Genomic DNA, 24,726 nt, shown 5'->3' with positions numbered 1-24,726 from the left:
GTGTGTGTGTGTGTGAGTGAGTGTGAGTGTGTGTGACTCACGCAGGTGCGCAGGCAGCCTGGCAGGCTCGTCCTCCATTCGGCTGGCTGGCCTCGCGGCGGGAGCATGGACGGGGGAGGAAGTGGAGTTTGGCAGCGGGTTCGCGGAAGGACTGAAAGAGCTCCTCTCCTGCTATGAATAGACACAGAGACACAAAGCATGGCTCACAAAGCTCCACGATGCACCGGCCCTGAACCCAAACAGCCCCACGCCAACTCGCCTCACCTCGCCACGCACCCACAACATCGGCTAGCCTCGGTCTACTCTGCACACTGTGTGGGTCTTATACACTGATGCACTGGCCTGTCGTGCTGTGGAAACACGTTCGAGAGACACCAATGTACCAAATGCCACGCATGCTTTAGCACATGTGTTGCTATGCAGTGCAGTAAAGTTCTAAACTAAGCAAAGCTCTGTTTGACAGGATGATAACCTCAGTGAGGATCCGTGGCTCAGAGCCGACTGTGCTGGATTTTCATGACCCATCATTTAATCACAGACCTGCGAGTTTTAAATTTACAAAAATATGACAAAGATTTGAAATGATTAAAACGTATCATCTATCACCACCACTGGGCCGTATCTGATTACCATATTCACTAACCTCTACATCTCAGAGTGCAACTGATTACTTCTATTGATAAATCTCTCCTGTATTGTTTGAATGGATCGATTAGGCTCTAAAATGTCAGAAAACTGAATGATGTCACAGTTTCATGTAAAATTTTATCTGATCAACACTCAAAAAACCAGGGCATGTTAAACAAACAATGACAGTATTATATGAATCTTTTCTTTGATAATCTATTTATTATTAAGTTTTATTTAAGCAGAAATGCCAACTATGATGGTTACAACATCTCAAACGTGAGAATTTTCCTCTTTACATCTTATTAAAATGTTATATCCTTGCGTGTTTTGACTGTTTGCAGAGGGAAAACATGAAGACGTCACCCTCAAACTTTTTCCACTATTGCTCTGACTCAACGATCAATTGATACATTTAGAAAATGATCATTAGATTAACTGATAAATGAGGGAAGATGAGCCATACGGATTTCTGAGCTGGAATGAACAGTGATTACATTAAGAATCACCTTTAACCTTGTCACTGAAACCTGTCCATTCTAAATGTGTTGGTCCCTTTCATACGAGGAGTAAAGCAGAGTCCTGTCCTAACAACTCAGTCCAGGTCAAACTGTGACACTTCATTTCTGTTTTCCTTTAGCATCTTCAGTTACATCAGCATGTAAACATGTAGAGCCACGAACCTTCAACTGAAGCCGCTGCTGTGTTCAATCAGATCACATCTTTCAATAATCAATCAATGTTTTTAAGTCAGTTATCAATCAAACATTCACTGGCTTCAGCTCCTCTGTGAAGATCTGATTCATTTCTCTGAGTCTCCGTTTGATCCGTTTGAGGTTTGGACGGTTGGTCGGACAAAATCAGTAATTTCATGACGTCACCTTGGTCTCTGGAACATTGTGATGGGTGTGTTTTGTTTTTTTTACAGTATTAATAATAATAATAATGAGCATATGAACTAATGGTGAAAACAGTTATTAGCTGCAGTCCTCTTCAGGACATTCTGGCTCTGCTGTTGAGCAGCACACATATTGAATCTAGGTTAAGGTATGAGGTTTTCCACTTTGCGGTCACTCTGCATTGACTGGTTTACTTTCCGGCAAATGAGAACAGAAGGACGAAGCCACCTCAGTTTCTTGAGGAAACGCAGCTCAGTCTTCTCCCTCCAGCCTCGGCCTGCTGTCACCAGCCGCTCTGAGACCTGCACACCAACTGCATGTACCAGGAATTTCCTGTGGAAGCCAAGCAATAATCTTTCAGTCTTCTATTTCCTCCTCTCTAAGGCGAAGGCTTCTCTTTCCCCGCTTCACGTCCACTTTCTAAAAATTCTGTTGTCCGGAGAAAGGAAGCAGCTCTCCTCCTCTCTCTCTCTCTCTCTCTCTCTGTTCTTCTAATGCAGCCTTCACACAGCTGGGACTCGGTCAGGACAAAGCCTGTGGTGAAGACGACTGCAGAAAAGGGAAAGTCGTGTGTGACAGCACTGGGCTGCAGTATGAAGGTGAGGGGGAGTCCAGTCTGCCGGCTGCCACGGTGGAAAACTTCTCTGAGTGAAGTGCTGATCATTCTTCAGCATGCAACTGCAATCGTGCAGTGACATCAGACTCAGTAATGAGAAGACGTCCCTCAGAAACTAAACACCACGTTTCACTTGAAGTCACCAGAGACAGATGTACTTATTTCGGGCTGATCGTCACATCCCAAACAAATACTTCTGCAATGCCGCTAATGAAGCTGCCAATTTATTTTTTAAATCAATGAAATTTCAAAAAAGCAAAAATTGTTTTAAAAAATCCCATGAAAAGTTGTGGACACACTTCAAACGTCCAAATCCTGAACCAGCAAATATTCACTATTACACACTTGTAACAGATAATCGATCAACAAAACTGCAGCACGTCGATCACCTAAATGTTGAGCTCCTCTTCCTGTAGACACTGTGAGTGAGTCTGTGCCGATCATTCAGTTTTCCTTTTCCTATGATCCAGCTGCGACAGTCCTCTCATTACTGATTAATCTCTGATTGATCATTTAGATTACAGCATGCCAAACACAGTGACACGTGTCCATCCCAAGCACAAAGTGTCTTCAGATTGTTTACACAGTCTGACCAACAGCCAAGGCTGTGACTAACCATGGTTTTCGTGATCAATTATTTGTTTTTGATTGATTTCTAAGTCTATAAAATGGTGAAAAATTCAAGGTGGTCTTCAAATGTAATAGTTTGTTTGCGTTACTGCCCAAAACCCAAAGAGCTGAAACCATGAGATTAACTGATCCATCCATTACCTGCCTCCTTTTCTCTGCTTTTATAGCTGTGGACTGAATATATCCCGGTCTGATAAACCAAGAACATTTAACAAAGGATTCTGGGAATTTGTGGCTAAAAATTTAGAGTTCAATCAATAATGAAAGTGATTGTCAGTTGTAGTTTTAGCAACATATCCTGTTTCCAACGACATAAGAAAGAGAAAAGCTGCATTTAGCAGATATTCGTCATTTTTGCTCAATAAATGACAAGTAATTAATCACCAGCAGCTGTCCATCGACTAGCTGCATTTTTATCCAGCCAATCACTAAAATGACATGAGTTAGAGAAGTGAGCCCGGCCTGGAGTTGCAGCGCTGAGGGCCAGGAGAGTTTCACAGCTGCGGCTCCTCTGGGTTTGTCTCGCTGACTGAACCGGAGCCGCTCCAGCATCTCTCGCGTTTATTGGCGTGTTGCGTCTGCGTCGCCTTTGATCACTTTTCGTGGCGGTAAATCAAACGTTTTGCGCGTCACACACAGTCACGACTTCTCCCACCACCACCACCACCATCACCACCACCATCACCATCACCATCAGCGGCAAAGTGGAGGCGAGCAACAGATGACGAGCAAAACAAAGTGAGGGGATCTGCGCGTCTGCAGCAGGTGATCCGCAGCTCCGTGGATCCTGCAGGAGCACCGGCCGCACGCCAGCGGCTCCACGGAGGGTCTGCGGGGGGGTGGGGGGGAACAAAGAGCTCACAGTGTTACCTTGGTCGCAGCGGAGGAGGATTCAGACATTATCTCCCGTCAACTTCTCTCCGTCTCCTTCCACTTTTCCGATCCGCGCTCTTCTCGATCTGCTCTCCGCTCCTACAGAGACCCGGCGGCGGCGGCGGCGGCGGCTGCTCGGCTCGGTACTGTGGGAGAAGTTGTTGTTGTTGTTGTTGTTGTTTTGTTTTGTTTTTCATGTAGCCCGCTCTGTCTGTTTTATCTGCCCAGCTCCATGGCGCGGCTCCGTGTGAAAACTTCTTTTGTCTGCGACTGTTTTCCTTCACATGTCGGCAGCGCGCTGGTTAATAATCCCTTCCTGGAAGAGCGAGGCTGAAGAGAGAGAGAGAGAGAGAGAGAGCTACGGACACCTCTCTCTCTCCCCTTCTCTCTCTCTCCCTCTCTCTCTCTCTCTCTCTCTCATTGATCTGGATGTGTGTAAAACGGCGAAATGACGTGAATTCCCAGCATTGAGCCTTGCCCCCTTTTAAAGGGAAACCCGAAGCAGGAAATCGCAGCGGGTCGCGTCGCAGACACACAGCTACACGCTGACAGACTCACTCGTCAGATACGCTGGTTGTCTGTTTATTTGTGTTTTAATCAAAGCTTACTGCAAATGCGGTTACACAACAGGCTGAACCTCGGCGCTTCAATTAGACAGCAAGCGGTGCAAGATGCAACAGTAGAAGTGTAACTCATTAAAGGAAATATGAAGGAATATCAGCCTATAGGATATAGGGACTCTATATGAGTGTAATTACTTATTAATTAATGCGAATGTCATTATTAAAATCATTTTTTAATATAAAATGCTGCATAGGCTTTTATTTTTAAAAACTAAATACCATATAGTTAAAGGTCACTGTAAAGTCACCTTTAAGACATATGAATGCAAGGGCTATTAAAGGAGCACTATATGAAAGCAAAAAAATACAATTACATAAATAGTATATGAGACAAAAGTGAATAATGAATACTGTCAAATATTTGCTGTCAGCTTCTTTGTCAATTCTGTGTGTGTCTACATGCTGTGCAATTATTAGTATGTTGGGATTCACATGTAACAGACCTGAGGATATGAATGGATAGTGCATTGATAGAAATATTAAAGCTGCACCTATCAACATTTGTGCATTAACAATGAACTAGATGGCAGTGTATAGCCACAGTGAATTTTCTGCACTGTGCAGTTAGCCTCAGCTCTCCACGTTTTAGCCTCTTTTGGCTAATTGTTTTGATTTTACGGCTCGTAACTTTAATTTTCACTGCTTCCATCCACTTTCTTTCTTAGCAGCAGGCATCTGACAGATGACGAAGGCTCTTGGACTCATACCGAACACCTGCTTTTGACGTGGTACACATTAGACTGCTGGACCATGAGAACGCCCCGTGAATTCATACTGAACTATTGTCAACTACTGACAGTAAATCTGGATTATTTTACAGCACAATAGGGGAAAAGAAAGACTACTGTTCTTCCAGGGTGATAAAACCTAAAGCGTCAGAGTCACTGGTGGCAGCAGATGGTGGAAGGAGGCGCAAAGAATTATGGAAAAATCACTTTCAACATGTATTTTCTTTAAGGAGAGGGAGGGGGACAGGAAGCAACAAGGCTGCTCTGAGTTAACGAGCAAATGCAGATGAGTGAAGCTGAGGGATAATGAATTCATGGTGATACTTCAGAGGACTGAGACATGGGACATAATTGGGACTTACATGTTTTATGTCATTTTATTTAGTGACTTATTTACAAAGTTTAATCAGAGTAGATAAAATTAGGCATGTTTGTAAATTATCACTGGTGTTGGTATTGGTGACAAAAAGTACACCACAAAGGTATTTTTTATACGCAATGGTATCCATTTAGAGTAACAATAAGGTGTTAAAATCCATTTCTGGTTATTTTTGAGCTGCAAAATACTTTTAGTTTTAGTTTAGTTTAGAAACATTAATTTTGATAGCAGTGGTTATAAAACCGTGATTGTATTGAATTAAATTTAGTGTTTTTACTAAAACGTGACAAACTGAAAGGGCCCGTTCTGTCTTTGAAGTAGGCAGGTTTTTTTTTAATCTGGTGGGATTGAGAGATTACATTAATGGGATTACACTAATCAGATTTAAAAAGTGACAAATGTAATCTTACACACCTACTGTAAAACCACAGCAATCCCAGATGCAAATATAATACATGTGCGTACATTGAATTTCCATATATGAAATATATGTTTAAAAAATTGATATATAAAACCTATTGAAAATTAGAACAATTTAATATATTGACATATGTCTAGCCCATACAAATATGTATGTTTATGTATGTATACATATATTGCAGACTTATGTTACATAAATATATATCCATCCCAAAGCCTTATTATGAACACTGGGTTCCAAAAGTCTGAGACCACTTTCCCAGAATAGGAAGATGGACATGTTTAAAATTAATAGAAAAAAATTAATGAATTAGATCAGAAAGAAATGAGAAAGACAAGTAAAAACATATAAGAATATAGAATTGTATATGTATGTTGTTTGAATGAACTTGCATAATAAAATTAAATGTAGTTAACATATGTGGTTGCAACATGTTATACCATATAAAACCCATCATATAGATATTTGTAATGGGTATTTCATATATAAGCTTATGTATCCAGAGGATGTGTATATGTGATGATAATATATCCCCTCAGACATATATGTCTTATATTATATTTCTGTATGTGATCAGACTCTTTGAAGGAAAAGTGAGGGAGAAAGGACTTTGAACAAGACACAGGAAATACAGTGAGCATTTATATTCATGAATAAGAATAAGTTTAAAGTAACTTTTCTGATAAAGGATTTAGAAAAAAAATGTAAACCATTCAAATGGTCTGCAGGGGTTTAAACTGTTAAATAAGTTAACTGTGTGAATGTGACACCAAATTATTTTTTGCGGTGTAATTCTTTTTGAGATTTGTTTGAATCCATGTCTCTTGACTGTTCTGTAAAAAGGAGTCCTATAAAAAAAAACAAAATACATGAGTAAAAATAAAACGAGATTGGTTATTTATTTTTTCCTGTGCTTATTGTCTCTGTAGTGAATTATCAATGTGGATGTGTCTGTCAGAAAGTTTCCCACTGTGCTCAGCTGTGCAGCAGAGGGGAAACCTCTGCCCCCGGGTGAAAACAGGGCGCTGTGAAGTTATATACGGCGACGCCCCCAAGCGGAGAGCGGCGGCGTCACAGCACCAACCCGGCGGAGGAGAGTTAAGTTTCGGTTTCCAATCTGCAGAAATGACACGGAACTTTCCCTCCGCCTCTGACCCCCTGATCTCAGGAGTCACTCGCCAGACGCCGTCTTTCCTTTAGCTGGAGGGGAACAAAGGAAGAAGCTTTGAAGATGATGGACTCAGAAATACTGAAGTTTGTTTGCGCCAATCAAGGAGCAGTTAACACCGACGACCTGCTGTTTAATCTCTGCTCTGGCGACTCCACGAAGCTGCTGCAGATCACCAGCAACCGAGACAAATTTGCTTCGTGTTGCGTCTCCGGGCAGCCGAAGGTGGTGGCCCGGACCAGCCTGAGGCTGTGCAGACTCAGAGACTGTGGGGGGACATGCAGAGGACTGCACCTGTGTAAAAGCTTCTTCTTCAGCGGATCCTGTCGGTTCAGTCGGATGAGGTAAGTGTTTTTGTTGCAGGTGAGTTAGTCGTGGCTCGCCTCGGGCCTGGGGCTGGGCAGGCAGTCTGACAGGTCCTTGGCTCCTCCACCATGTATTCTTCGACGTATGGTTTTTGAAAAAGCTTTATTGTTGTAGACTGTCATCGCTTCCTGTGTGTGTTTAAAGCTGCCAAACGAAGAACGGCACACTCACAGGTTTGTTTCTGCCTTATTTTTGTCGATGTGGTCGTCGCTAAACTGAATATGACTGTTGTGGAGACGCACCTGGTTTAAAGGCCCTGACAGACGCGCTGCGTTCACGAACCGTTGAGAAAGTTCGACATTTAACTTACCATGACAGTCATGTTGTAGCTTAACGGCCGAATCGCCAGCAACAACAGCCGAACCCCTTAGCAATTTTAGATATTTTATGTAGCTCCAAGGGTAGAAAAACACTATTTAAGGAAAAGTCTGATTTTGTTGGAAAAGTCAAGAGACAAGATTGGTATTGCTGTCTGATAAATATGAACCGCCAGGGTGCTGCTTCGGTTAGGTTAGCTTAGCTTAGCTTAGCAACAACTTCAAATAATGGCAAACAGTTAGCATGACTTTGTCCAAAGGTAACAAACTCTGTTTCCAGCATCTGTAAAGCTCATTAATACTTTATGTCTTTGCTCTTATAAAGTTATCCACATAAAAGTGTCAGAGCCACACATGGTTGTGTAGGTGGTTAGTTGCCAGACTATTTCTTGGCAGTGCACAATAATAGTGAGTGAACACCAGTGTCATCATGCTAAACTGGGCTAACCAGTTAAAGTAAGGTAAAGTACAAGTACAAGACAACAAATAAACAGATTTCCCAAAATTTCAAGCTATTAGTAAAACGGGGCATTTATTACATACATGTTTAGCACTTATAATAATAATAATAATAATAATAATAATACATTTTATTGATAACGCCTTTCAAAACACCCGAAGACACTTTACAAAGCGAATATACATACAGTGTTAATATATATACAGTGTGAAACCAAATCCATGATACTTTTCCTACTTTTGATATTTACTATTGGCTCCATTTTGCAGTAAGTCAGACAATGAAGGCAAGTGTGATATCTCAGAGCGGTCACCAGTGTTGTTCAAGTTCTTACTGAACAAGTGGTGGCTTAAAGTTCAGTTCACACAAAATGAACTAGTTAAAGTTACCTTCTTCTGTTTGTTCTTTACTCGAGCTGCTCTGAGCTGTTCTTTTTCAGTAGAACCTCCTCCTACCATCCATACCAAGGTCCCAGTTACTTCCTGAACTAAATGAAATATTTTATACTCCAGACAGAGATTATTTTTAAAAGCCAAGAAAGATCTATGTGAGTAAATGTTTGACCACTTAAAGTGTCATAAAGCAGGACAACTCAAAACAGATCAATTAAAAATGTAATGAAGCACTATACACATTTTTTATTATGCAGAAAGTGGAAAAAAGGGAGCAGTAAAGGTAAATTGTAGATGCAGTGGACATTTGACTGAGCCGACTGGCTTTAATACACTGGCTGAAAGATCCGCTATGATTTCAGTTCACCTGCAGCGTGCTGAAAATATTCAGGTACCACAGTTCTTACTCTGACAGATTCTGGCAGTTGGCAAACAGCTTTTTGGTGCTTTACCATCATCCTCTGGCCCGTGAGTGTCGATAACTGTCAAGTTCATTAGTTCCAAGCAAATATATTATATTCCAAGAATATGAGCATGTTCGATGAACAAACACTGATAGTGACCTTCAGCCTTCTCATCCTGTCAGTGTTGATAAGTTTTGCATGAGTCAGGAGAATAAATATACTTAAACATGGTCAATATTTGTAGCTGCCTTTACAACTCACATTTGTCTGATTATGATACTGTATAGTTATCGTCATGTTTGTCTATCATTTGCCTTTCAGGGTTGACATTTAAAACAGTGACACTTTATAATGTTTGTCAGACTCACCCAACCCAGCCTTGCCCTTCATATTTACTCAGTTACATATCCTTTAAGCTAATCTAAATGCACTGCTTTGCAAAACTTAAAGCAGAAATCTCTTTTCCTGAGCAACCGTAAATGAACAAACTCTGAACTGTGTGTGTTGTGTTGTGTCTTTGATGACAGGGGAGGATGCAACTTCTCCCATGAGCTGAACTCTTACTACAACCAAGAGATACTAAGAGAGCATGACCTGGAGAGTCTGGACAGGACAGAGCTGTGCACACTGCTGCTGCAGAGCGACTACACACTCCTGCCTCCTGTAAGTCTGACAACATACACGGGGTGGATTCAAATTAGATATTTTGATCGGTCACAGAGTGGATCAGTACTGAAAATGGTCGCTTCAGTGTATAGATGGGCGCATAGATCCTCTTAAATACAATTGCTGGACAACATACAACAGCAGCTTGCTGTTTTCTAACATTTCCTCCTTGTTTTTCGCCTTTTTTTTAATTGTGACTTCCCTCTGCCAGATATGTTATGATTACAACAACGGTCATGGAGAGTTCGGCAGGTGTCAGGATGGAGAAGGTTGCAAGAGACTGCACATCTGTGAGAGGTCCCTGAAAGGTGACTGCAGCTGCCCCAGGACTCATGATTTTGATGCTTCACAGCCATTGAAAGTCCTGAAGGAGAAAGACGTGCCTGACAACATCATACACTCCTTGAAGTTTATTTACTCAAATAAAGAGGCTATAAGGTTCTCTGACAACAAGGGAAATGGGGGCAACAGGGGTAACAGGGGCAACAGAGGAAACATGGGTATTAGGGGAAACAGGGGCAACAGGGGCAACAGGGGCAACAGGGGAAACAGAGGCAACAGGGGAATCAGGGGCAATAGGGGAAACATGGGCAACCCTCAACCGATGCAACGAACCTATTCCACTAGTGACATCCTTGTGGATATAGATGGCCTTGATCTGTACACTGAGGACGGACAAAGCGAACCCAACCACCTAAACCCTTTCAACGACAACGACACCGAGGCGAGCAGCAGAGATGGTCAGAACATAAGTGAAACATGGTATAAAACGTCAGCAGCTGCCAGAGGTAGAGGTGGTCACTGGGGCAACAGAGGCAACCAACAGCTAAAAAAAACCCGTTCCACTAATGACTTAACCTCTGCTGTCGACGACAACGGTGATGGAACAAACAAAGGACAAAGACGAAGGCTCGTCAGAGGTAAACTTTCATATGGGAGTAAATTAAAACTGAAAGAACTGTGTAAGATATAAAAGAAGAAAACAAAACTTCATCGTGTCTTTTTTGTTTGTTTCCTCTAGATAAAACTGAGATATGCATGTATTTCATCAAGGGATATTGTAAACATGAGGGTGAGTAATCAATGATCATCATGCAATGCGATTACACTTTTTCTGTGCACTTGAGTGTGATGGTCTCATCAGTTTGATCAGGTGTCATTGATCTTGTTTTTATGACCGATGTGTCCTCAGATAAGTGTTTTAAAGCTCATGACAAGATGCCGTACAGGTGGGAGATCAAAGAGGGTGATCAGTGGACTGCCATGGCTGACAATGAGACGATTGAGAAGGACTACTGTGACCCCAAAAACACATACAGGTACCCCCAGCTGACATTCAATAGGATTGTAGTTCTGTAATTCTGGGAAGATGCTACTCATAACGGTCCATATTTTACACTTTTCCAGTGTTTTATTTGAAGTGTTGATATCCATAAGAAGATATATTTGTGGGTTTTGTGGCTTCTCTGGAGCTCTAATAACAACAGGGCTCTGAGCCTTTCTTCTGATTGGCTGACTGAGTGATTGAATGAAATATAGCAGATTTCAGGTAAACACTCAGAGAAACCAAATCCTACAAGGTTGAATGGTGGGTTCGGGTTGGATGAATTTGGGGCATGGCTGCTTTTTTGTGACATTACAAAGTTCCAGAAGTCCTGACGGCGCGTTATAAGGCTCAGTTTCTGAATACAGGCTCTGCGCATTTCTCTGTGGACTGAGGCTTTGATACTTTCACAGTATTAATATAGAACCTAGACCTGCTTTATAATCAAAAAAAGATGTGGAAATATCACTTTATACAATATGGGACCTTTAAATTCGACAGTGTTAAGGTATATACTTAAACAACTAATTCTTAGAAAGTACACCCAGGCTTCAACTTTGCCCTGCCAATCACAGCACAGCTGTTCATATTTCTCTCTTAAAGGGGTACTGAGTGATTTAGTGAGTATGTCCAGAGATTTGTGGCACTCACAAGAGACAGCTTAAAAAAGAATGGTCAACATTGACCCAGCAGAGCCTGAAATATTCTGATTTTTTAGTCCCTACCATAGACCCATATCCATAAACAGGGGGTCCTACGTTTCCCATAATGCAACCTGATAACAGTTTTCATTAAATCCACTCTGCCTTCTAAAATGCCCACTTCTTTCAACCTCTACACCCACACTTCAAAGTACAAGCTTTCCGTTAAAAATGCAAAGTTTCAGGCCCAGGCCGACAAACCCTGGTGACATCATCAGGGTTATTTTGTCAGAAGTTAAAAAGACCCCTTTAACACAGAAGACATTGTACAACAACAAATATAAACATAAAACAAAGGTTTTATATATTTACAGGTAATAACACTGTTTATTTAGTTATTCATTGAAATTTTCCTGCTTATAACATGAATTGTATTGTGTAAATTAATTCCTTATTTTGCTGTCTTTAGTGGCACCACCCCACCTGTGCATTTTGACACGATGACTTGTGGACTGAACCAAGTTAGGCGACTCTCTACCATTAACTCATTGGTTGAGCCGAACTTCATCCACACCACCGAGTGGGTTTGGTACTGGGAGGATGAGTTTGGAAAGTGGAACATGTATGCCGCAGCTGTGAGTAACTTCCTTTGTAGTCAGCTGTTGTTGTGTTAATGAGTGAGAAAACACAAGGAATTTTCACTGGATTCGTTCATTCATTAGGGTAAAACTGAAGATGGCCAATACATAATTTATCCACACACTAAATATAACCAGTTTCAAGGTTAAAAAATGTCAGCAGCAGCACTTCAACATACATTAATTTCCATTTTCTATTGGCAGAAATTGAATATAATATTATTAATGATGTTTTCATTCGTATGTAATCACCTGAAACTAAAATAAATATAAGTATAAATTTAAGTATTCATTAGTTTAGATTGAGCCTTCATATCTACGTAGGGAACGGTTCCTCTTCCCCGGAGGCCGCCATGTTGCACAGCCATGTTTCTACAGTAGCCCAGAGCAGACAAACCACTGGCTCTAGAGAGGGCCATAGTTTGTTTGATATTTTTGGAAAGGGAGGTGAGGGGTAAATACTACACACTGGTCCTTTAATCTGCTCTAATCGACCATTTTTGTGTAGAAACAAAGAGTCAAATAACTGTTTGTAAAGTGAAAGTGGACACTCACAGTGACGAATCCACAGAGAACTCTCACCCCACTGTGCAGCTTTGTTTAAGTCTTCAGTTTTAGCTCTCATCAGTGAAGCACTCAGCTGTTTTCAGAAAAAAAGCTCAAAGAACCGCGACACGCTACCTGCAAACTCAATGACACAGCAGACACAGTTAGCCACTAGCTAGTGAACGTAGTAGCTTAAGAGTCAAATATTTCCCTCAGATAAACCAAAGATTTAAAAGAGAGAGTGTGAATATTGGGCTTGAATTTATCAGGTGACCAGAGACACAACTCTAAATTAATGCTGATGTTGCTAACTGACTGCAGCATGTGTGAATAAGCATCGGTTTGCTACAAAGTTTGATATATTAACTTTTAAGGTGATAAAGTGTCAGTGCTGTGTTAACAGGTCAGTGCTCTCCTCCCCTGGTCGCAAAGGTATTTTGAGGTTTATATTGTTTTTCAATACATTAGCAGGTATTTGCTGTTTCCCATCATGCTACTTATCTAAATATGATAGATATTATGAATTATAATTGTAATGTTATTCATAATTGAATTAAGACACAGAAATCTAACTGTATACAATGTGGGACCTTTAATTCATACATAATCGACCATTTTAAGGCTGATCACAGTTTGAAGTCATTAGTCTTCTCTGGTTGAAACACTGAAACAATTCCTATCAGCGGTGTTGTAGCAAACATTGGCGCAGCATGAAGAAATAGCTGCAGCTGACACAGTTTCAGTGAGGATATGCACACTGACAACAAGCCTCGCCAAGCGAATCAAGTGGAGCTGATTCGGGCTAAAAATGGTCCCTTTACCTCTGTCTGTGACATTTTACAGGCACATCACAACCCTAAATGTTGCTGTGGTGATAATTCTGTTCCAACTCGTGCTAATAATAAACATTGCTTGTGATAAGAAGGAAGTGAGGCTGCAGTGAAAATTATAATGTGTTATTAGTTGGTATCTAAGCTTCACTAGCTGTGCTCCATGTGGACTCTGACAGTTGTCGTGAAACTGTGCAGCTGTGTCAGAGTCTAAAGGACAGAAATTTAAAAAGAGAAATCACACAGGCTGAACTTCCCACTCATGGTCTACTAAACCTGCACTGAACTGACGGCAACATGTTTACATAACCCAGCAGTTCTTTATATATTGCTTTATCCGTTTTATGTTTATAGTAGACATTTCTTCTTCTGCTGCATTCTTAATCTACTTGCCATACAGCTCGTCATTAAAGTTTTAATCTTATCTTTTATCTTTCTGCATCCACACAATAAATCTAAAGAGGCAGAGAAGAAGCCAAGCTGCCTGAGCTGTGTGCACAGGCTGTGTGGCAGCATCTCTGAGGACAGAGATTAGCAGCAGCAGGGATTGTAGCCAGATTACATAAATTTGAATTTGTCATGCTGATATTGGACTGTTGAATAAAATAATAAAGTTTTAATGCAGTCGGTGGAGCTCCCTCCACTAAAGCTGTTTTCCATCTTTGAGAGATGCTGCTTGTCCTCCAGGTTTACTCTTCCCAAGAGAGCATTACTTAGAGCTAGAGACTTTTCCACCACTTTTCCAGTTTAGACTAAAAGTCATTCAGTTTCTCATAGAAATTAAAAATGTAAAGAACTGATCCTGGGACAGAAAGTATATTGACATAATGAAATTGAATGTGACTACCATTGATATAATCATGCAGAAATATACATTTCATATCAAGCAGAATCAATTACTACACTACAGCAAATATTAGCTGAGTATAGGTTTTGTCAAAATAACCTGACAAAGTTAAAAAGTTAATCATAAATACGAGGGGCTGCACGATATACAAAAAAAAAAAAAAAATCATATTGCAATTATTTGGCAGGAATTGCGATACAATCATGATTTTAGTTGAAATGATCGTTTTTCATTTAATTCTCACAAAAAACAATTAAAATGATGATGTAATTTTTGTTGTACCAAATATGCATTTTTCTTTTTCCCTTTGTCTGGAGAAGATGGTTTTTAGGCCACAGCGTCTCTGTAGCATCATAGCACTTGTGGTGCTAACAATGTACAACAATGTTATGGCACGTTTGACCTTTCTATCAAAAAAATAGCAACTCCTGTGATTGATTGATTTTTTTTTTTTTTTTTTTTTGGAAGCCCCTGTGATTTGGATAGCGCAATTGGCCATATTATGATTTTGATTATTTTTCTTTATATATAGATTAGATTAATTGTGCAGCCTTAATAAATACAATATTAAGCATTGTTTAAGGAGGAAAAACATGGTTATTTGTTTTGTTGTAGAGAGTTAGATGAGAACATAGATACCACTCTCATGTCAATCCACTAAATACCAAGCTAGGGCCAACAGCCAGTTAGCTTAGCTTAGCACTGGAAACAGGGGGAAAACTGCTAGCTTTGCCCCACAGTAACAAAATCCACCTGCCAACACCTCTGGTAATTAAGGCTTTATATCTTGTTTCGTAACATGTACAGAGCTGAAGTCGACAGAAAATGTCAAGCTGTGGTTTTATGGGCGTCATGAGATGAAAACTAGCCCTGGTGTGAATCCTGGAGCCTAAATAGCTGTTTTCATTGTTATGTACTTGAAGCTTTTTGTTACCAAGTGAAACCAGATACAAACAGTGTCCAGCTCCTGTACAATGAGCTGAATAGTATAATGATAATAATAATAATAACGCTGTCAATAGTGGTGCAGCTGCGTTTCTGAAAAATGGATGACTTGGATGTTTTTACAACTTTGTGTCTCAGAATTACAGTTTTAACAATGTGACTTGAACGTGACATATGTTTTGACTCTGCTGGTTGCCTGGCAACCTCACAGTTGCAAAAAGACTGGAGGGCAGATTTTGTTATTATTGACCAGTCTCTAGCCGGCTGTTCCCCTTTTTTCCACTCTTTATGCTAAGATACACTAATCACTGCAGGAGCTAGCTTCATATTTAGCATAAAGACATAAGAGTGGTATCAATCATCTCATCTAACTCTAAGCAAATATGTTTCCCTGCCCTGTATAAAGCAGCCCTCTGACTAGACAGAGAAGCTGCTTTTGGTGGTGCCATTGTGCTGGAGTAAACTGTCAACTTTCTGTAGGCAATAATCTCTGCATAGCAAAAGCGGCTCCTGATTGGTTGAGGTGTTCACAGACGTATTGTTGTTGGTTTCCAGGATTTTGGTCACAAAGCAGCAGACACTGACAGCGCTAAACTGGAGCAGAAGTTTCTGGACAACAGCAAAGACGTGGTGGAGTTCACTGCTGGTTCACATTCATATTCACTCAGTTTCGAAGGTAAATATAGATTATGCAAATTGTCTCTGTGTTTACAGTTAGAAAATATTAAGGCAGTGTTATAATGATGTTTTATTTGGGGGTTTTTTTATACCTCAGACATGATACAAACAAACAAGCATTATGGCACTAAGAGGGTTGTGAAAAGACGGCCCCGGTTTGTGTCTGCAGCAGAAGTCACAACAAAGCGAGTGAGGTACAACAACCCAAACATACCATGTTGATCCTTTTTCCCCATTCATCATACGGACTCACAACAAAACTAACCCTGACATTTGTTTGCTTTTGGTCTTCAGGAAGCCTCAACCAACTCTTTACGCTATACCAGACCACTGGGATAAGGGACAGATCCCTGCAACAGGATACAAGGTATTGTGAATACACCACATCTACAAACTGCATAAATCTAAGTCAGTGTGCTGACAGTGTGCTTCTGACAGCACGTTGATGTGCTAACATCTGTACTAACAGAAAACTTATGTGTGACATTGGAGGATTACAGCCAGATTAAACAGATAATCTTCACTGAAGGCCAGAGAAGTGGGGTTTTTGTTTGTTTGTTTGTTTGTTTGTTTTGTTTTGTTTTTTGTTACATTTGTGCAATTTATTTGTTTATTTATTATTTATTATTTATTATTTTATGTATTTATTTATTATTTGCACAATTTTGTTAATATTTTGTATACTTATTTATTCGTATTTGTTTTTATTATTATTATTATTTTTATTTTATTTTGTAATTTTATTTTCACTTTCAAAATATATATTGACCCATCATATTAACACACACACACACACACACACACACACACACACACATAATCTTAACAATGGTTGTTGGTGGGTAGAAGCTCAGTTGTGGGCCAACTGCTGAAGTCCCAATAAGCTCAAAAAACTCACTGGAGATGGACAGAGTGCAGTGCAATGCAGTTTATTCTTAGCAAAAGAAATAAACCCTAGTTACTTGGCCCTGGAGCCCAACTGAATATACAATGCTTAAACCTCATCTTTTATACCATTCTCTTGGGTGGAAGACCCACCCTATTTTCTGAAAACACCCAATCTTTACCTTGGAGATAATGGTGTCTCAAAATGCCCCTGAGGCCAACTGCTTGTAAGCCTTGAATACGGCTACTGGACCTTTTCCAATGGGAGTAGAAATTCCCAACTTTATCTGCTTTTTTGTCGCCATCATTTCCAGGGGTTTTCTATCTCTATTTTTTAAAAACTTTAATTAAATCAAGTCACAAACTTCAATTTACATACTTTCATCATCAAATATAATCACAAATTATATTCTAATGCATACATTCAATTATTCAATATATCTTATAGTATATAAAGCACATCTTAATCACATAACACATTGCAGGATGTATTACTCTGTCTATTATTACTGAAAATTACCACAACATGGTGACCACATCAAAAGATTAAAAAAAAAACCACCACCAAAAAGAGAAACAACATAAAAAATATACCAAACACCGAAACAGTCAAGTTCAACCCCCTTGTTTGGTATCTCGACCTGGTTCATGGACATACAATTTTAAAGATTGTTAATCTTAGTTAGTATATGATTAATATATCATTAAATTAACAAAGTGGAGGATTAAAATGAAGTTTCACATCCAATATATCTGAACAAAGTGTGTCGAATAAGATTTCTGTAGATTCTGTGAACTTTTCCAGTTATTATCCATTTCTCAGTCAAATACAGTTTCATAGAGTTTACTCTGTTTCCCAAATGAATACAAATTAAAGGTTTGTGTTAGACTTCTGAGTTTCATACACTTGAAATATCCTGTGTTAGTCAGCAAATCTGTCCAGGGAATAAATGTGTTTCCTGTTTGTGTCCCTCTGTTCCTCCATGTAGTTCGACTTAGTGACAAGTCCTGAAGAGCTGTCCAACCAATGATCCATCAAGTGGTAGTTTTTGGAATTGGTATGGATGTCTCCTGGACTCCTGCAGATTAAATATGAATATCTGCTGAATGATGTAGTGAAATGCTTGGTACAGTTCTAAATCTGGTCATTAAATCCTCCATCTGACACTGAGAGATGTAAAACAACATCATCCTGTTAATGCTATCAGGTTTCCCCCATATAAAGCCTGTGATAATAAAAAATCCTTAAAAAAACTTTGGTTGTGGTGGAAAAGAAAAAGAAAATCAAAATCAAAATAAAATGATTTCTGCCTTTGTAGAGTGAATCAAAATCTTTTTATTGGGGATTTCACAGGATGTAAACGAGCGAACACACAAATAAACAAAAACAGAGCCACCGTTTGGTTCCCTAATTTTCCAGATGATTCATGCTTCCATATTATTAGGTAATAAAAATATTTTTTACTGTCACTTAGATTTAAATTTTAAATATTAGGATGTGTTCTAACTCTAACCCTAAGGCCATTAAAGGCCATCAAATGCTTTTTCACCACTGATAATCGATATTATGCTTTTTTGCTTTTCTGCTTCTTTGTTGTGTGATACTAAAGCATGACTTTGTAATTGCTTGTAGGAAATTTTCTTCCTGGAAGTTGTTTTAATCTCATTAAATCCAAAAAAGAATGAAATATTTTTTTCAGATTTTCAATTAATAATTTAACTGCATTATTAATAATCTTTTTGTTCCTAATTATTGCATTTATGCCCTTGTCTTTCAGTATTACGTTTGATTTGGCTTGTATTTTTTTTGTAAGAGCTGCTAAGTGTTTACTTGACTTTGCCATTAAATAATTTGGTTTGAATTCAATCTGTAATTCTACTTCTCTAAAATAGAAATTCATAATCTTCATTGAATTCAGACATTATTTGGGTTGTAAAGATTTTGATGGGACTCCTCTAAGGCTTAAGTGTCTCTGTCTTTTACTCAAATTTGAGATTCATTCATTCATTTTCTTTTCTGAGCATTAAATAATCATCCTCGCATGTAACATGCCTTAAAAGCATCAGGGGTTGTCTTTGTTTTGTTCTCTTGTGCAACAACACAATGGTCTGACACATCTAATAAACTCTGGATCTGTTCATCCTCCATATTCTGTTTATTATCTGTTATTATAAGACAGGATCAGGGAGAGTCATCACATATCACAATTTCCTACATTTTTGAACCCAATGAATTCGATGAAATGAAAATATAATCAGTTGTTAAGCAGCTCTTCTTGCTCTAGTCTAGTCTCATTGTTGGAAATAGGAAGCCTAATAAATTATTAGTGGAAATAAAATGTTTAAATTCTTTGGAGGTCCTTTGAACATGTTTTTTCAAACTTTGTCAGTCTAATTTATCAAATGTATTATTAGAGGCTTCTCTTAAGATGGTTGTTGTTGAGTGTCATCTACTTTTATCAAGAAATTCTAGGTTAGACAATAAAGACATTAAAGTGTATTTTTCACCACATAAAATTCAGAAAATATTAATATTGACCAGAATTGGTAACATAAGCCTTCTCCATCCAGTCCCTCTTTAAACAAACAAAATAATCATTTAAAGAATACAATATAATACAATACAGTTAGATTTTAGTTTTTCCAAAAATATAAACCATGGACGCAACAGACTTTAGTTTTTACACAGAATCTAAATGAACTTGTTCCAAACCTACTGAAATATTTGTATGTTTAAAAAAAATGAATAATTATCTCGGTATATAAACCTGTATAGATACAATTACAAGGTTCATACAAACTCCACCTTAATATTTTTAAAATAAATAATAAAAGAAAATGTATTTATGGATATTTAACATACAATACACTAATAAAAGTTTATTTGGAAAAAAAAGTCAATAGCTGGTAACATCTTGTATTTTGGGACAACACTGTCCATCAACACCAAACTTAAAAATGTTAATATTTGCCAGAACTGTACATCTTTATGTCATTATAAACAGGGTTTATGAAAATTACCACATAGTATGTCATGGGAACAGCTAGTGTTTCTATCAATTAGATTATCAATAAAACCTAATTTAGATGGCTTTATCATAATGTTTCCCTGATATTTTTCTTCAATAATTTTCATCTTTCGTCTTTTCAAGTTGACTTCGTTACCGAACTGAAAGTAATACTGTCTGGAGGAATTAAAATATACTGAGAAATCTAACAAGGACACACAGAGTCATTAATGTGAAATTCCTGAAACCAGGCCAACATCCTCCACCTGCAGAACTGCAGTTCCAGTCCAACCTGTACCACCTGTAGGCAAAAAGATTCACAGCAGCAGTTTAGACATTTTACGCCTCCATGCTGGCAACAGCCTACTCCCTATGTAGTCCACCATACATTGAGTTCATCATTTTGTAGTGCTGTCTGAATGTATGGTGAGAATTATAATATCCTTTATAGTGGACTCATAGTATCCCACAATGCATCATGAAAAGTAGTATACAACCAATGGTTACCAAGCAAAATATACCATCATGCATTGTGCTTGCAGAGACTGAAAAATGGTCTGGTGAAAATTACCCAAGTAGTGTCCAAAATATTTTTTCAGTTGTACTGATGAGCTCACTGTATAGTCCTCTACATAGAGCTCCCTGGATAGTGAGTAGGGAGGAGTGAATCAATGAGTGATTTCAGACACACCCAATATCTCAAAGATTAGAATTTTGTGGTCAAAGGTGACTGTGACCTAACAAAACATGTTTGTGGCCACAACTCACAGATTCATACACTGACTATGACACAATTGAACACAAATGTCTAATTGGATAAAATGATGAAGTGATGACATTTTATATCAAAACAGTCAAAGGCCAACTTCATTGTGACATCATAATGTTTTGCACAACATCCATATTTACTGCAACTTGACTGGTAACAACCACAAGGCGATAAAAGCAATATAAGGTGTAAGGTGTTGATCCTAATGCTGGACCCACAGAGACATGTCAACCAAATCTCCCCTCAGTTTTACTGAGCTTTATATCAAATTTAAGCTCATGGTTTAGTTGTTCAGCCCATAACTCTATTATTTTAGTTCATTCTCATGGTGTTGTTTTTGAACACAGCAGATGCCTGTTGTTTGTTTTGTTTTTTTCATTTTAAAGCAAAAAAACCTAAAAATCCACTGCACTAGCTGCTCTGCACCAAACATCATACACAGTTAGCAGCCAGCTAGGCGGTGAACACAGAGAAGCATTTAGCAGCTAAGAACCAAACATTTCATTCTGTTGGTGGAGACCAAAAACAGAGCTAAGAGTGAATATTGGACTTAGATTCATCAGATGGCCAGAAACACTTTGTAACTGGTGGATGTTAAATAAACAACTGTAAATCAAGGTGATGAAATGCCAATGTTGTGTTGACAACTTGTTTCTGCTGCCCCCAAGTGGCTAAATAATTAGTTATTACAGGTAATTGTGCCTGGAAATGCTCCATTATTAGCATGGTGAAAATAATATCTTCTCTCTGTGGTATTTGTTTTCCAGCGAGTCTCCCTCCAGCGTACCTCAGATGAATTTAAGGAGATTGAAGCTCTTTTTTTGAAAACTATGAGAGGCTTTGATATTGTCAAGATCGAGAGGATCCAGAACAAAGCTCTTTGGGAAGTCTTTCAATGGTACGTCTGATTCTCATGGTCTGGAAACTTAACGTTCAAAGACTTATCTGATCTGTTATGACATTCATTCATCTTATTAGCTCAATTATTGTATCTATTTGGTAACCATCACTGTCTGGATGTTAAAGTGTAACACAAACACACCTGGACATGAAAAGTTACACATGAGTATTGAAACACACCACAGTACAGCAAGTAGCTCATGGTGGCTAATGTTAGCTAACGTTAGCAAACTGGATCAATATTACTGTTTATCTAAAATAACTGTCAGTACACTGATTTTCTGCTTGTTTTGACATTTGTCATCACTCTGTCATTGATACTTGTGGCGACAGTGACTTTATTGTACAGCAAAAATTACATAGTCTAAATTTCTTTTAGCGCATAGCTTGATTTAAGTCTACTGGTTTCTTTGTTCTTGAACGTAGGCAGAAGAATCAGATGAAGAACAACAATTTTAGGTGCAGTTCGCCAGAAAAAAAGCTTTTTCATGGCACTGACTCTAAATACATAGACGCCATCTGCCTCAGCAACTTTGACTGGAGACTGTGTGGAGTTCATGGAACTGCTTATGGCAAAGGTGAGATGAAGAAGAACTGTACTCATTGGTTTCAGTACAGAACTCAAATTTGGTACAAACTGACTAGCTTTTGGTGGTCAAAGGTCAAAGGTCAAGGTCACAGTTATCTCACATAACGTTGTTTTGGCCTTGTGAACGCAATATTTCCGTAATGCTGTGAGAGAATTTCTTCAAATTTGGTAAAAACATTCACCTGGACTCAAGAACAAACTTATTAGATTTTGGTGGTCAAAGGTTAAAGGTCAGTGTCATAGTCACCTCAGAAAATTTGGTTTTGGCCTTGACATGTAATAGCTTTGCAAGACCTTGAGGGAATTTCTTCAAATTTGGCACAACTGTCCACTTGGACTCAAAGACAAACTGATTAGATTTTGGTGGTCAAAGTTCAAAAGTCATGGTGAGTGTGACCTCACATAACACTTTTTAGATTTCACACAGCAATTATGACAAAAATTCCACACAAATGGGTCGAATGGAACGAATCTGGATAAACAGGGATGAAATCTGAAATAGTGAGAGTTGCAGAGGCACACAACCACAAAGCAGTAATTCTTTTGTTTGTTTAAGCTGTCCAATATTGTTTTATAGGGATTTGTTCTGGTTCATTGGTCACAGCCCCTTCCAAGGCAGATACTAAATCTAATAGATACTTTACAGACCAAACACATATTTGTTTATAGAAGAAAATCATTTGCAGCCCTAATCATTAGTTGCATTAGTATCCTTAGTGTCTTTCCAAAGACAATACTATGAGATGTTTTCTCACATTCATCCAAAAAATTTGAAATTGCTTTCTGTATCCTAACCCAGGTAGTTACTTCGCCCGGGACGCCAAATATTCCCACAGCTACACTGATGACTCTGATGTCAAGTCCATGTTCATCGCACGGGTGCTGGTGGGAGACTTCACCAAAGGGTCAACTGACTACCGCAGACCTCCTTCCAAGGACGGCGGGGACGTGAACTTCTATGACAGCTGTGTAGATAACGTTATAGACCCCTCTATCTTTGTTGTATTTGAGAAGCACCAGATCTACCCTGAGTACCTGCTGCAGTACAAGACCACTGGCTTATATGGTACTGCGACAGTACGGGCACCGAAACCAGCAATCGCTCCCAAACCCAGCACACTAACTGCCCAACCTACCGCACCACTTCCTGCACGCACCACGTCAGTTCAATCCAGAATATCTTCATACCAACCCAGCACATCTTCATACCATCATAGTACATTAGCTCAATCCAGCACATCTACATACCAACCCAGCACATTAGCTCAACCCGTCACATCTTCGTACCAACCCAGCACATCTTCATACCAACCCAGCACATCTTCATACCAACCCAGCACATCTTCATACCAACCCAGCACATCTTCATACCAACCCAGCACATCTTCATATCGAAGGAGCCCATTGTATTCCCCACCAACCCCACCACCAAAGAAATCACCTGATTCTTGTGTCATTGCTTAGGTGTAAAGGTGAAGTGAGGCCAGGTGGTGTTTTTTCAATGGATAATCTCTGCTGAAATAGAGTCATTGTTGTTTAATGTCTGAAAGAGCTTGATAGAGATCTTGCAGAATGCTTTGAATTGTTTGGTGAATAGATTAAATATGGTAAAATCAGTCACTTAATAATCAGAGAGATAGAAATAGGCTAGTAGAAAAAAAAATACAGTGAACAAGAAATATTGATGACAGAACTGCTGTGTTCACAGTAGCTGAGTAAAAGATTTTAAACAGATTTTCTGAAAATCAGCAAAAGAAAATGTCAGTCCACTACTGTTTCACAGATATTAGAAGTTGGTGATGCAAACAAACAGTTGGTGGTGCCAGTTCTTCATTCAGCTGCTATTAAAGCATTACAGAGGAAGACATTAACTTTTCCACCTTAACCATTCATAAAAATGTTTTTTTTGCAATATTTATATATAATACATTTTGCTTTTCTTCCACTCAGATACATGTATATGACAAATTTGCTCAGGAAATTTTATACATCACAATCCCATTTAAATACATATGTTGAATACCTGTAATAAGAAATGCATTGTATTTAGTCAATATTGCATGAAGAAATACTGCTGCATCCAGCCCCAGCCAAGAGAGGGTGACATAATCTCCTGTCGATTTTCAATAATAAGTCATAAAATCCTTCACAAAATCAATATGACTTTTATTTTGCACCGTTTTCATGGTGTACTGTTATTATTTAAATCACCACTTTCTTTTTGCTTTGCAGATGTTTCTGAACATTATGATTCCACTACAACTGAAAATATTACCTTTGTCTAAGTTGTTGTAATGTTCACACTGTTGATTTTGTGCATTGAAAATAAATGTTATATTCATGTTAACTTCACACAGAAACAGTTTTATTTTCAGGTTTACAGTCTGCAGCAGTGTTGGTTACTGTTGTAGCTGAGTCTCTCTCTCTCTCTGTTGGCTTCATCAGTGAATTGAAAATACCACCAGCGGCTGTGTTGAGCCTTTTAGTGAAATGAGGCAGGGCATGAAATATGACTGCCAGTGCTTCCTGTGACATCAGACATTAGGCCTGCAAATTA

General features: G+C 38.9%; 2 protein-coding genes across 9 annotated transcripts in view; one reads left to right on the top strand and one right to left on the bottom strand.

Moving 5' to 3' along the window:
- The window catches only part of etv6 (ETS variant transcription factor 6), a 28,006-nt gene extending 23,954 nt beyond the window's left edge, over positions 1-4,052 (bottom strand). Inside the window, exons 1-2 of one of the 6 annotated variants that reach the window (XM_071502554.1) lie at positions 3,643-4,051; positions 42-171 (exon numbers count right to left, since the gene is read on the bottom strand). In XM_071502554.1, the coding sequence (XP_071358655.1) occupies positions 42-171; positions 3,643-3,672 (160 nt within the window). In that variant the 5' untranslated portion in view covers positions 3,673-4,051. Of the gene's footprint in view, positions 1-41; positions 172-264; positions 1,261-1,310; positions 1,719-2,531; positions 2,573-3,642 lie in introns of those variants that run through there. The other 5 variants (XM_071502555.1, XM_071502558.1, XM_071502557.1 and 2 more) reach the window with 5 other exon arrangements.
- Positions 4,053-6,946: 2,894 nt separating this feature from the next.
- On the top strand, positions 6,947-24,516 carry LOC139635347 (protein mono-ADP-ribosyltransferase PARP12). 3 transcript variants are annotated; one of them, XM_071502552.1, is made up of 14 exons: positions 7,546-7,907; positions 8,523-8,579; positions 8,618-8,654; positions 9,431-9,566; positions 9,781-10,489; positions 10,591-10,641; positions 10,762-10,888; positions 12,004-12,169; positions 15,896-16,016; positions 16,116-16,212; positions 16,313-16,385; positions 21,448-21,578; positions 22,007-22,158; positions 22,969-24,516. In XM_071502552.1, exons 1-14 carry the CDS (start codon positions 7,892-7,894, stop codon positions 23,631-23,633), a joined length of 2,538 nt encoding a protein of 845 aa, XP_071358653.1. In that variant the 5' UTR covers positions 7,546-7,891; the 3' UTR covers positions 23,634-24,516. The 3 variants fall into 3 exon arrangements, with proteins under 3 accessions (XP_071358652.1, XP_071358653.1, XP_071358654.1); XM_071502553.1 differs by having other exon boundaries at positions 7,547-7,907; positions 8,550-8,579; XM_071502551.1 differs by lacking the exons at positions 7,546-7,907; positions 8,523-8,579; positions 8,618-8,654 and adding an exon at positions 6,947-7,308.
- The last annotated feature ends 210 nt before the right edge of the window (positions 24,517-24,726 follow it).

This window comes from Trachinotus anak, unplaced genomic scaffold (assembly GCF_046630095.1).
Source record: "Trachinotus anak isolate AG129_WGS33_773 ecotype Australia unplaced genomic scaffold, CSIRO_AGI_Tana_v1 ptg000018l, whole genome shotgun sequence".
Lineage (NCBI taxonomy): Eukaryota > Metazoa > Chordata > Actinopteri > Carangiformes > Carangidae > Trachinotus > Trachinotus anak.
The sequence above is the reverse complement of the archived record's forward strand: the minus strand, read 5'-3'. Positions and strand labels throughout refer to the sequence as shown.

Bases quoted from the DNA above. Each gene is read 5' to 3' on its own strand.
- LOC139635347 (XM_071502551.1), top strand. From the start codon at position 7,028: ATGATGGACTCAGAAATACTGAAGTTTGTTTGCGCCAATCAAGGAGCA. The intron at 9,567-9,780 runs GTAAGTCTGACA...TCCCTCTGCCAG, and splicing joins ACTACACACTCCTGCCTCCT to ATATGTTATGATTACAACAA. The intron at 10,490-10,590 runs GTAAACTTTCAT...TGTTTCCTCTAG, and splicing joins AAGACGAAGGCTCGTCAGAG to ATAAAACTGAGATATGCATG.